Consider the following 14,091-nt stretch of genomic DNA (forward strand, 5'->3'; position numbering starts at 1 on the left):
GCTGCCGCTTCCCACCTGGCTATGGAGGCGCCGTGTGTGTTTACTTGTTCCGCAATGACCTACAGCAGTCTTTGAAATATCCTGTATCTTGTTTTTCGGGTTTCTGCTCATTCCAATAGAATCAGCGCAAGAATCACTTTCTCCTCTGCCAGTGGCTACTGTTAATCTATTAGTCTTTGTATTCCCCCAAGCTAGCAGTTTTCCGACCCACCTAACACTGCCTCGATAGCATCAGCAAATATTCTTGCACCCTTTCTATTTAAGTTTATCCCATCCCTGTAGAAGCAGTCTCTCCTGTTAACAAGTATAGTCCAGGCTGAAAAAAAAATTAGAAAAAAAACTAACAAAAAAGAAGTGTACATAGAAAGCGTAAACCAAGATTCCAAGGTTTTTGACAATGCATAGTTCACCCGGGGAATATATTTCCTCGTCAGAGCTCCAACATCACCACTTCCCCTCTGGTCTGCCATAAATCTTTTAATTTATTCCATTTTCGTTGTTTTTCTTCTTTAATATTATTCTCCAAATCGATTGTGATATCCAAAAACTTTAACGACATACCCGTTTTTAATTTGTACAAAAACCCTCTGTTGAAAAATAAATCCAATGGTATGGTACCAGTAATTACCTGTAGGGCGGTTGTAGATGCTGTTCTAGGTTGTAGATGCTGTACTTTCAATAAGGTTAATAACATAGAGCGCTGAAGCCTAGTTTTAGTTACCACAGAAAACCAAGCAACAGCTGCATATGCCACTAATTGAATTCAAGTTTTAGTTACCACAGTAAACCAAGCAACAGCTGCATATGCCACTATCTGGAGAAAAATAGTCTTAAAATACAATGACAATTCCCTCTTATTCAATCCCCACTCCTTACGAGAAATCCTAGCAGTGGAGCCTGTAAAGTGTCTTACTTTTAAATTTAAGTGTGAAATGTGGTAAAAAGAAAAGTTTGTCATCTATGATTAATCCCAAATACATAGTTTTAGCAACATAAAGAATCTCAACTCCACCTAGAAGAATTCTTGGAGGTCTGCCGTAATCAAATTGTTTCTTAAAAACCATAAAACAGGTCTTACTTGCAGAGATCTTCAATTTGTTCAATTCGGCCCACTGCATTAAATCATCTAAAACTGACTGTATTTTTTCTTCCAATATAAGCCTACCGTGCTCAGAAACTCCAATCACAAAGTCATCAGCATAGGTATCTTAACAAACTCTTTACTCTCCTTAACAAGCCACTGATCTAAAACTGTATTCCAAAAGAGAGGTACCCAAACCGAACCTTGAGGACAACCTCTCGAGACACCGGCACTATATGACAGATGACATGCACGCACAGTAATAAATCTGTCCTGAAAGTATGACCTTATAGTGTTAAATATGTAACTATTACACTGTGTAAGAACAAGAGATCGAAGGGCACTTTCCCACCATACCGAATCAAATGCTCCTTCAAAGTCTATAAAGACCATAAGAACATATTTATCAGAAGAATCCTTGATGTAGTTTAAAAGAGATGTTATGGCATCCTCTGTAGAGTGCCCCTTCTTAAATCCATGCTGATCAGCAGAACACAGATGCTTATCCTCTAACATCGCAGAAATTCTGGGAGAAAGTAACCTTTCATAAACCTTACCCATGTTCGCCAAGAGAAAAATTGGTCTGCATGCTCTCGGATCAGTCCTAGGCTTACCAGGACTATGGATATGATTTCCAGTCAATGGAAGAAGGTCAGTAATATGGTCATTAAGTCATCAACATATACAAGGGGAAAAGAGTGAGGGAAAGAACTGAACCTTGGAACACCGGCATTAGTGGAGAAGTTAGAAAACAGAGAGCCATCTACCATCACCCTCAGTGAGCGATCAGAGAGAAAACTGGATAACCAATTACAAAAAACAGTTGGCAAACCATAAGATGGAATTTTGTTTAGAAGACCTTTATGCCAAACATGATCAAAAGCCTTTGAGATGTCAAGAGCAACTGCTTGTGTTTCACCGAACATTTCCATTAAATTAGTCCATAAATGGGTAACATAAGCCAGAATATCACCTGTGGATCCACACTGACGGAATCTATACAGGCGATCGTTGATCGGAGGGAAGGTTTCTATGTAGTTTAATAGATTAATTGATTTCTCCATTACTTTAGAAAGAGTACAAGTAATTGCAATGGGACGATAATTGAAAGGGAGGTATTTGTCACCCCTTTTTAGGAACTGGCTGGATATAAGCAAATTTCCAAGCAGAAGGAAAAACACCTTTGGAATAAGAAAGTAAAAACAGGCGGCAAAGAACAGGAGTAAGTTCAGGAGCACAAGTTTTGAGAACAAGTGGAGAAATACCATCGGGACCTGGAGCTTTCTTAGCATCAAGATTCGTCAAAATCCTTCTGACATTCTTTTAACGGAAGACCACAGGCGGCATTGAATGGAGCGTGCTGAGAATGGAGGGAGGTGTTTTATCAATATCATTAATACACGAGTTGGAAGAAAAAATGGGATGCTAGCAGGTCAGCTTTATCCTTGGCTGAAATGACCACAGAACCATTTGGTTTGGACAGAGGTGGGAGCAGAGATGGGCAAAAGTCGTTGCCAATAGCTTTGGCAAGAGACCAGAATACTCGGCTACCATTAGGGCAAGAAGCAAGTTTTCTACTCTTAGCCTGTTCCAACTCTAGTCTGGACTGATTAATAACTGCCTTACAATTGTTGTGAGCTTTGGCGTAGGCAGAAAATGACACTGAAGAATTAGAAACAAGAAAATTACGATATGCAACGTTCTTCTCTTGGACAGCCCCAGCACATTTATTGGAAAACAAAGGTTTAGATGAAAAACGAGATTTTAAAGTGGAGTGTGTGATAAAGGATTCCATTCCTGCAAGAATAATTTCACTGACAAGATCTGAGCACACGTTGACATCAGAAGTTTTGAAACAGTAATCCGATCAAGGAAAAGAAGAAAAGAAATCTCACAAGTCATCCCATTTTGAATTCTTGTAATGCCAAATTGTTTGGGAATGAGATAAAGGCTCCATTGGAGGGGAGACAATCACCAAGTTGTGATGTGGGGTGCCTAAACGACCTCTCACTTCGACCGTGTACTTAGAAGGGATGTTTGTGAGAAAAAGATCAAACGTGTTGGCTGTATGTTTACAATTGGCAGGTATTTTTGTAGGTAAATGAACAATCCGTGCAAGATCATTAGTAATTGCGAAAACCTCAGCATCTCGACCAGCCGGTTCGGTGTGACTAGAAAACGGAAGCCAGCTGGAGTTGTGAACATTAAAATCACCAAGGAAAATTACCTCACTGTTAGCAATGTTGGACTGGAGAAAGTCAAGTTGTAAAGAGAGGAAGTCAAAGAGCTCCAATTGATTAGTGGAGTAGGGAGAACGGTAAGACAACAGATAAATTTGACACAATGAGGTAGAGAGATTTTAAGCCAGAGAAGATCGAAAAGAGGAGATTCAAAATTACCATGTCTCTGACAGGGAATATCGGAACGGACATACGCACAAGTACCACCTTTGAGGCAAAAGGAATCATACAGCGAATAATTTGGGCAACTGAGACGAGCAGTAGTTGAATCAATCGATAACTGAGATTCTGTCAGAAAAAGTGCATGGGGGTTTGGCCCACTGCAAGTGGAAATGGACATCATTGAGATTAGAATTGAGACCGCATCCCCCTCTCCCCATACTTTTCCTTCAACCCATGCACGATACTAAGTACTATAGGTTTTAATACCTTTCGTGTTTGGGGTTTTCATAAAAAAAAAAACAAAAAAAAAAACGAGTATATTTTTGAAATGAATTAGGAAGTGTTTGGGAGGTTTAGATATTTTCGCAGATAATCTTACTCTATTAGTTTGACAATTCATGGTGTATTCAACAGTAAGAAAAAGTGGGTGGTACATGCTGTATGAAGTAATGAAATTTTTGGATATGGCGTACACATGGTAAGAATATACCCAGATCCTTGACATAACGTGGCCTAGACCATGCTCCCACCCGCATACACACTACTCGGACTTCCTCCATCTCTACTCTACTCTGGTAGAGTAGAGGTAGAAAGATTATACACTAGCTGATCCGGAAGCCTCCTAGAGAGTTACGAATAGGTTCGGTCCGGTGTACTAACTAGCGGCCGGCCTGCGAACACCGTTTTAGAGTTGTACCCACGAAATGTAAGGAAGATTGGATTTCGCCACGATGTTCATTATAACCTCAAAAGTCATCAATTATACTGCATGATGGAAGAGATGGGGAAGGGTTGACTGGAACTTAGCTCTGGAGACTAAACATGGGTTCCACCACTTCAAGCCTCCAATAAGCAAAGTGGTGGTATTGCACCGGTTGATGAGCGTCACCTACCACCTAGTACTGCCTTGTAACACAGAGGGGCGGCGTTCCTCTATGTCGTGTGCGCACCACACCTCGACCCCTCCTTATGTTGGTTCACACCTTGGTGGTCACCCACCATGTGCTTGTACATGGAGGTTATACCCAGGATTATTAACAGTTCCACCATCTTGAAGGTGCAAGCAGAGGATTTGACTGTCACAGACCATCCGGACTTCGGTGAAATTGGGTCCACTCGACTTGAGTGTCACCCGAATATCAGCTCCATCAGCGTTTTAAACTCCCAGGTAGCAAGTACAGCTTGTCTGGCCTATCTGAGAGAATGTCTGCGACAACCTCAAGAACCTAATTGCTGAGAAATACAGAGAAACCCCGTTGAGATCGAAGAAGACCTAACCGCAATTAACCAAAAACCTCATTGCCAGGAAATCACCTAGCCAAAGTCTCCAGTAGAGCAGATTAGGACGGAACAATACATTCGCTGTTCCAGATACACTTGGACCGAATCATTGCTTATACTGCTAAGTTTTACTTACTTTTACCCTCTTTGTATATAAGCATCCCTCTGCATTAGCATATTTACTGTCTTATCTAGTTAATATTTTAGTATTAATGTGACTACACAATACCCAATTGTTACTCAAAGCACCTATCCATACATGTACAGTTTAGTACCGTACGTATGCATACATGTACACGTATATACCTGTGAGATGTGGATTGCAAACCAGAAGTTGAGCAAGATACCATAGAAAAATCACACGAAGAATATAAACATGTCACTAACCCACACCACCAGCTAGAGACATATAAGGTATCTCTCTTATTCATTGTAGTAATGTAAGTGTAATAAAAACTCAAACAAAAACTCAAACAAAAACATAATAAATTATGTTTGAGTATCCTTGCCTCTTATCTGCTGTCTTGCTACACGTTAGCCATAGTACAAGTTTTATAGTAAAATAACTATTATTTCAAAATTCCTTCACCTGACTATAACAGATAGGGTCTTGGGATGAAAAAACACAACGCTGATCCGATCCTGCAAGTTCTATTCTCCACGTTTCTGAATTTAGGGCACGAGATCATTGTCCTATTATAAAAACCACTAGGAAGGTCATCGGCATTTTTCTGGATCATGCTTTAATTAAGGTTTTGTAGTATCCAAACCATTTCCGGAACTTAGGCAGCATTCAAAGCATTTTATATAACTCAGAATATTAAAGCCCAGCCCAGCATAAAACAGATGCCCAGATAAAGGCCAATGTAACAAAATTTGACTGTTTTGTAACTTTCAGGAGTAGGCAACAATGGGTTGAACGAAAACATTGAACTGAGGTTATATCATCTGTCTGTCTACAACCAGTACAGAAACTTTTACTGATTTGCAGAATTATTTCTGCTACTCTGGGTAACTCTTTCTCTTGTATGATTCGAGTTCCGCTTATTTCAAGTTGCCGTACCAAAACCGACCTTACAGTTTCGTACTTCCAATACCGCTTTAAAATACATTAAAAAATTATTGTATATTGTGTTGAATTTATATTATATAAATCACTGCAATAACCATAAAATCGTCATCCATCATCGCTCTGCAGTGTACAATCTTGAGCAATTTCGTAAACTTTAACAATTTCATAATGCGGTTACATAAGTAATATTTATCTGAATATGCTTACACATTTCTTCTAAACACTTTGTAAAGAGTTGTAACTGATCATATAACTCCGCCATTTTTTCACGTACATTGTTATATCAACAAGTTTTATTTTTATTATCATCTCAATTTTTAGGATCTTTGATTCTGAATAGAATCTTATGCTTATGTTTAATAAGCTCCAGTTGAACAACTGGAGCTTATTAAACCTACAGTTTCATTGCGATTAATTTCTCGTTCTCCTAATTTTTAATGAATAACTGTAATAATAAATATTAAACTGAACAGGAATTATACTATTTTGTTCTTAAAAATTTAATTTAAAAAAGGCAGAGGTTTTTGAAAGATTTCCGGATAGGTGGTGCCAATATATTTTATCCTTTACTGATCTAATTCCGTTTGTATTGTTATTTACAAAGCAGTACACTGAAATACTAAATTTTAAATATTGATCAGTTTTAATGAGGGCTTCTTCAATAAACAATAAAAAAATAATATAATATTTTTCTGCCTTTCGGGTTGCATATAGTGGAGTTAATAAAGTTTTAAATAAGAGTAGTTGCAGGAATCATTCTCATACAAGGAAAGTTTTGATTAATCGTGTTTTTTTTTTTTTTTTTTTGTCTTCTTGATTAGCATCAGATGTTATTTTTTTTTATTACTGCAATATATTTCCAATAACTGTGGCTGCCAATTTATTTCTGTGGAAATATAGCATCAGCGGTTGCTGCGGAAGGGTTTTACGAATCAGGAGGGAATATTGCACCGTATATAATGTTATATGTCTATAAATTTCGTGTTCTCTGGTCGACTTGATGTTTGCTCAACAAAAAAACAGTTTCCGAAAGAAAAAACTGTGCTTCCTCTCCTGAGACCGACTAACTCAGTCAGGTTGTGAAATGACCGACAAAAATTTGTCTTGTTATTGACGGAATTTGAACTCAGGTCTTTTCCACCACGTGTGTTATGGACAGGTATGATTATGTCAACAAAATATTAGAATATTTATTTTAAGATAGGATACACATTCAAACAAATTCATAACCACATTAAGTGAAAAGCATACCTTCAGTCAGCCTCATTTCATGTAAGAAAAAAAGAAAAAGAAAAGAAAGTAAAAAAAAAAAAAAAAATGCTGGGGTAAAATTTATTTAAAGAGAAGCCGCAAGAAGTAAAATTCATAGTACACCGAGCAGAGACTGTAGAGGGTGTGTCCATTAATTAAATCCAGCCGTAATAATATAAAATAAACTAAAAATAGAAATGAAGCTATCATCTTTGCGGAATCTAAAAATCAATTCGCAGTCTTAAGCGAAAGAAAGAAATTTAGGAGAAATTTAGATTCGGCAAATCGATTTTATGAGGAAACCGTAGCAGAAAACAAACTTTGTTAAAATTATGTCATTTTGTGTTTTATTCTCTAAGTTTTATTCCTTTCTAAGTTTTATTCTCTGAGTAACAGGTTGCTGATGCTCTCCAATTGATGTCATTCGTTCGCAATCGAAAATATGGATTTTTCCACCTTGTTTTCTACAATCCGTCCTCTCACATGTTTGGTGGAAAAAGGAAGATCACACAATATCACTAACTTTAGAAAACTTAGTTTGTTAACCATAAGGATTTGATTTGGTCAAGGAGGCACTCGACAGGTTTAGCTGGTATATTTTCTGGCTGTATTTACATTCAAATCTTATAATATTATTTCTTACACTACAAATACAACATGTGCTAAAATAAGCTGTGTGATTTCTTTAATAATTATTTCTTAGTCTCTGTGTTGTCTAGTTGGGATAGGGATCTTAGATGGAGAACCACAATAGAAGTCTTTCCTGAGTCGACATTTTAAAGGACTGGAAGTAATATCGGAAAAACCTCCAGGTGAAGTAGGCCACGATCGGTCTCCTCTAGTCTTCTGATTGGCTGATTCATTATTCAGTGAACAGCGACGGGTTATTTTATCTACATATGATATAGTCCAATCTTCTGGCAACGGATCGCTTATTATTGGTGATAAAGGCTGCCTATTTCTTTGGGGAGTAAGATTAAATGTCTTGGAAGGAGATTTTTCCCTCACATGTGTCTTCAAAAGTTCGTATTCAATAGCACACGAACCGGAAGATTTAAAAGATCCTGCCCATGAGTGGTTTCTCCCTCCTAGCATGCACTTATTATCTTCTAATGATGGTTTGCAATTTTCTGAATTACTTATGCAGGAAGATAGTCTTTTATCACTTGTGTCGCAAGTTCGACTTCGGCGCATTCCGACTCGGATTGATCGCTGTCCGTTTCTACCAGCGGATGAGTATGCTACGTTGAATCGAGGGCTGCAATTTGTAAGGGAAGCTTCTGACTTACTGGAAGATATGCTGTAATTGGTGAGATCCTCTGTACTGCGTGTCTTCTTAATTCCCTCAAGCCTAGTTAGGTCAGCAAGTAGTCTGGAGAATGGGATTTTACTACGGGTTGATGTTGACGTGATACCTTCATGTCGATATCGTCGAAGATCCTTTTGGAAATCGCCCGAAGTTCGTGTCTTTTTACTTTCCTTGTTCATATCACAACATAAAGAAGTAAGACGCTGTTCATCACCATGAATGCAATTCTCTAGTGAAGTGAGTTCTCCAGTTGTTTCATTCTCCATAGAGTGTGAAGAAGGAGGAGACACCATGCAGTCGCTTTCTTCAGAGTATTCGCCTATCTTCATGACCTTACGTGGAGAAGGTCTTCTTTGACGACTACTGTGATGATTACTCCTAACCTCGCCTTCAGACAATTCCGAGGAGCTATCCGCAGAACTGGGTTGTCTTATTTTTGTTGACGTCTGAGCTGGTCTTCTTGCCAGGATTCCGTCTCCCACTGAATTATCATTGGTCACAGAACTCCTTGATGGTCCTCTGGTATTTTGTCCATCAGCGGTCATTCGTTCATAGTCAATGGAACGTCTTCTTGACAGTGGCGACGTAGGTACACTCGATGATCGAGATGAAGCTGGAGTCTCTGATGATTGGGGTCTGTAAAGTATAAAAATATTAATTAGCATTTCAAATACCATTCGGAAGATAAAGCACTGTATTCAGAAATGTTGAAATACAATGTTTGTCCAGCACAGAGAAAACTAGATTTCGTCAGTGTTTAGTGGGTGTGGTATCTGTAAATGAAATCAAAATGGAAATATAGCTAAGAGTGCAGTCTACCGTACTCTTTGATTGCGGTTAATTGAGCCGCACACACAAACGTGGTACTAGTAATTCCAGGGACATGTACCGGTACACAACACAACTTTCCTTCCTCCTTGGCTGTTGGCCCTGAATGCCAACGAGTGATAAGAGAAGAGCAATATTCAAATCAGAGCATTTTCTCTCAAAAAGTAGACCTTGAGGAGAGTATTAAAGCATTCTAATTTTTATAGTCATTTAATTTTAGCCTTTCACGTAAAGAAGATAGCCTACTTAAAAGGAAAGAAAGACACCTTTCTTTTCCAGAGACTATACGTCGAAGAAAATTAACCTCCGTAATCGCTTCGGAGGAAAGACTTGCCTCTGATGTACGCTTTAAAACTGAAATCCCTGTCAGACCATCCAGCATGAAGGCATCCGTTTTTTAGTTACGATAGGAATACTTGCAAAACACCCGTCAAACTATCAATTGTTTTTCGGTATTCGCGTGCAAGAGCTACTGCAAGATTAAAATATCATGGTTGACAAGATGTCCGAAAACCAAAGCAAATCCTTTTTATTATTATTTTATTAAATCCGTTTATTAAAAATAGCAATTGTTTGCTTTCACCCCTTATACACAGCCGACCGGCTAGAAGGGTGTACAAAATGCAAGAATTGCAATTATATACAATATGAAGGGCGTACAAAAGCAAAAATTACAATTATTTACAGTATTTACAATATAAGAAGAGTGTACAAAAATGCACGAATACAATTATTTACAATATTTACACAAGTGCGTATATTTACAATATTGTTTACAAATTCACTCATTGTCAAGATTATAGTTGAAGTAGGCAGTGCGCTTCTGAGATGCTCTTCACTCTGTACTGCTTACTTTCGGAGTATTTCACAGGGTCTATTGTCAATGAATTGAAAAGGTTCACTGTGTTTTTTGGGAAGAAATGCTTCAGACAGCACAGGTTGCACAGTATAGAATGCAACGGTAGGTAGGGACTGTCATTACTGCGTCCAGCACGTGGAGTAGAGATAAGTCCTCGAAGACTGGGTGCGTCAATCACACTGGTAAGCATCTGAGAAAGAAGAAGAATATTCCTGGATGCAATGTGAACTCTCCAGGGAGTAATATTTAAGTTGGTATATAAAACAGCCCTGGAGATGGTGAAAGCATTGCCCGTGACCCTGTTCATCCATCGCATTACCCAGTACTCGACTGCGAGGAATCTATTTATATACGACGTCGGGGCAGAAGACCAGATTGGTGATGCATATAGTGCGATAGGTTGTAGGCACCGCTGGACGTATCCACCGACTACATCGACGTGTAGTAACCCCGTCAGCTCTTGTCGAATTGCCCACATCGCCGAGAAAGTCTTAGTTTTCATGGTCGAGAAATGGTTCTGAAAAGTGAGGCCCTCGTCCCAAGTCAAGCCGAGGTCGGTGTGAGACTTCACTTTCCTTATCTGCACTCCGTTGTGATAGGCTGTGATGTCATTTTTTATTCTCTTTTTTGTAAAGGTAAGTTGAGCTGATTTTGATGCATTTATTTCCAGACCTATTTGCAGTAGATATGCTACAAGGCTCAGGATGGAGACTCACTGATTAGTCTGGCGAGTTTGTTCAGCTTCTTTAGAGGTTATGTATAATTTGATTTCGTCTGCATACGATAAGAAATCAGTATACCTTGCGAGGAAGGGTTCAAGGGCAGCGGCGAACAGTACACAGGATAGGACACCTCCCTGTGGTACTCCTCTCGTTATAATACACTCCTGTTGTAAGGATTTATAGCTGATGATGAGTTGTGTTGGTGTAAGGATGTGGTTGATGGTTTTTAGCAGGCTTCCAGTAATGCCAAAGTACTTTTCCAGAATGTAGATGAGAGCGGGAATTGAGAGCTTATCATAAGCAGATGAAATATCCAGGAAGATGATGTCCAGCTGAGATTTACTGTTGAGAGCAGTTTGAATTTTAAATAGGGTATCCAGTAGGTTTGTATATGTAGATCTTTTGGGGATCACGGTATGCAGATGTTTCGGTCTATGAGAGAAGCATTGGTCGATCAGTGCTGATAAGATAGCTTTCTCAAACACTTTTAATAGAGAGCAACCCACTGAGATTGGTCTCAAGTCCTTAGGTTCCTTTGGGTTTCTTCTTTTGGGTATGGGTTGTACCCTGTAGTGATTCCACATTGTCGGGATTGATCCGGACTTCAATATGCGATTAAAGATTACAAGAAGGGGCTCCACAATGAAGGCACTACACACTTTAACCATGGAGAGAGGGAACCCGTCAGGACCGATTGTAGATTTATTAGGAAGTCTATTAATGGTATTTATAAGGTGTTGTTTGGTTAGCGTTATAGTTGAAAGGGGCTGTCTGGAGCGCATGATGAAATCACTTAGGTTTGGGGTTTTTGGGTCTAATGGCAACTCGTTGAAAGTCAAAGATACCCATTCCTGAAATACCTTCTCATCGATATGGAAATCTTTGTTGCATTTGGATGTAATACGTTTCGAGCGGTTTATTCTGTTGAGTGCCAGCTGCCGGATTGCATTTCGTTTACATTTGAAGAAGTTTGCCCGCTCTTTCTTGTACATCTGGTAGTCAGCTGAGTTATGGTATTTTTTCCATATTCTGAATGCTTTTTGTTTCCTCTTGAATGCTACTTGGACTTCGGCATTGAACCATGTATTGGATCTATCAGAGAGTTTTAATTGTTTGGAAGCTTCTTGGGATGCAATTTCAAGTAGCTGGTTAGCCAGGTTAGATATAGCAATGTCTATTGATTCTTGCTGTAGATCCTTCCAGTTTATTTCTGTGAGACATGCAAGGATGATCTCTGGGTTTAAATATTTAATGGAGAATACTGTTTTGGTAATCTTCTCGTTCCTGAGAACTTCATCAGCGTTTGAGTTTACAGTGACGTTGAACTCAAACGTGATGGGAGAGTGATCAGAGGGGAAGCTGTAGTGTTCAGTGGTCAGATCTAGGTGTGGGAGATTGTGGAACAATAGATCCAGTATCTGGTTTCCCCTGGTAGGAGGTGTGGTTTGGTGAAATAAGCCAAATGTGCCAATGGCTGATATGAGATCCTCAGTGGCCTCATCATGTCTAGGCGTAGGCATGTTGAAATCACCTATAATGAAGGTGGGGATATTGGGGGCTAGGTTGGCTGCTATCAATGCTATCAGTTCACTTTGTGAATCTTCTGTGTGGTCAGGGGGTAGATATACAACAAATTTGGAGTTGTATGGCATCCTTTCTTAATGTGGCACATAGGGCTTCGAATTTATCTGATTTGGTCACTTGAAATCTGGACTGCTTGAAACTGGATGAGTACAGTAACGCAACACCTCTACCGCGTCTGCTATCCCTGGAATTATGGAGGCTGAGGTAATCAAGAGGCTGACCTATGACGTCCAGTTGCCTTCCGTGAGATAACCAGGTTTCAGTCAAGCAGATGAACTGATATTCAGCTAGTAACATGATGGTTTGTAGGGGGTGTAGTTTATTGCTGATACTGCGTACATTTTGGTAGAAACATTTAAAGGGAGTTATTGAGACAGGTTGGCATGAAGCTGACGTTGGTTGCTATCCCTGTGTTATTGTCGATCTTGTGCGGTAGGATACGGAAGATGTCCGTTCTTTGTACATTTTTATTATAGTTCCTGGCGGCCAGGTGCTGGTATCTAGCACTTTTAGTTCATCCTGTTTTTCACAAGTAATTGTGAATGAAGAATAGGAGGGATATCTTGTTTTCACAGGTCTCACAGCCACCTTGATCCATATTTGTTCCGCAAAGAATTTAGATATATTTGGACCGGTTGTGGATGGTCCAAGTCTCGATATGAAGATTTTCGATTTTGTTTGGATTGATGTTATATTGTATATTTTCTCGAATACGTTGGATTGGTTGATATGCTGGTGATGTTTCTTGAGTTGGACCGGCCCCCTGGGCTACCAATCTATTTATTGAACTATCTTGGTGAGAAATTAGATCATTGACCGTTAATGACACTTCCGAAGGGGAATTAGGTCGCGATCGTTTGAAGGATGACTGCTGGGAGACAATATGTGCATAAGTGGGTTTTTTATTGGTGTCACCACTAATGCTTGAGTGTAGGCATGGGCATTTTGAGAAGCTTCATTGTGAGAAACGGTTGCTTCAGATATCTATATAATCGATATCGCACCTAGGTTCACAAGGGTGCTCTAATACAGGTAATTGACTCATATCGATGGGGGTAGGCAGGTCGCTGTGTTTCCTATTAGTTAAAGATTGTTTTTCTTTAGTACTGCTGGTTTCAGATTTAGTGGGTTTCTTCATACTTTGATGACTATCACGATGAGCTGGTACCACGTATTCATTTGATGTAGCTCCTTTGACATTTCGATGGTTTTGTTCTATGACAGAAGGCTGGTTCACAACAGTGAACTTATTTATAATTACTTCTGCCTTTAGTAGTTGTACTTCTTCAAGTAGGCTGGAGTTTTGTGCTTTAATTTGCTTAAGCTCATTAATAAGAGTATTCAGCTGACTGTTTATGAGAATCACATAATCATTACTTATCCGCGGGTAGTTTTCCACGTGCATCGAAGTTGCCGTTTGGCAACATTTAGTGGCCGAGGCAGCTACATCATCCATAACTTCTTCAGGGTGGCATTCAATTGCCCTGTGGTGCAACAGAGAAGTTGTAAGGACCCATCCTTACAATAATAATTAATAAAGTCTTGTTAATTATTGGGAGAGTTAATTGTAGTAAACAGTCAGTTGTCAGTTCAAATATCATGTGTTAGGAAACAATGGAATTTGAAAGTTATTCCAGACACTCCCAGCTTTATTTAGTTATATCTCGTTTGTAAAGGATTCCTTAAGTGAGTCGGTAAAAGT

General features: G+C 39.2%; 1 protein-coding gene across 1 annotated transcript in view; it reads right to left on the reverse strand.

Moving 5' to 3' along the window:
• Window positions 1–7,754: 7,754 nt before the first annotated feature.
• Window positions 7,755–14,091, reverse strand: part of LOC150089289 (uncharacterized) — a 273,741-nt gene continuing 267,404 nt past the window's right edge. The window contains exon 5 of the mRNA XM_090368468.1: window positions 7,755–9,032. Within this exon, the coding sequence (XP_090224594.1) occupies window positions 7,787–9,032 (1,246 nt within the window). The 3' untranslated portion in view covers window positions 7,755–7,786. The remainder of the gene's footprint in view (window positions 9,033–14,091) is intronic.

Source organism: Mastigoproctus giganteus, chromosome 2, assembly GCF_048544385.1.
Source record: "Mastigoproctus giganteus isolate SK-2022 chromosome 2, ASM4854438v1, whole genome shotgun sequence".
Taxonomy (NCBI): domain Eukaryota; kingdom Metazoa; phylum Arthropoda; class Arachnida; order Uropygi; family Thelyphonidae; genus Mastigoproctus; species Mastigoproctus giganteus.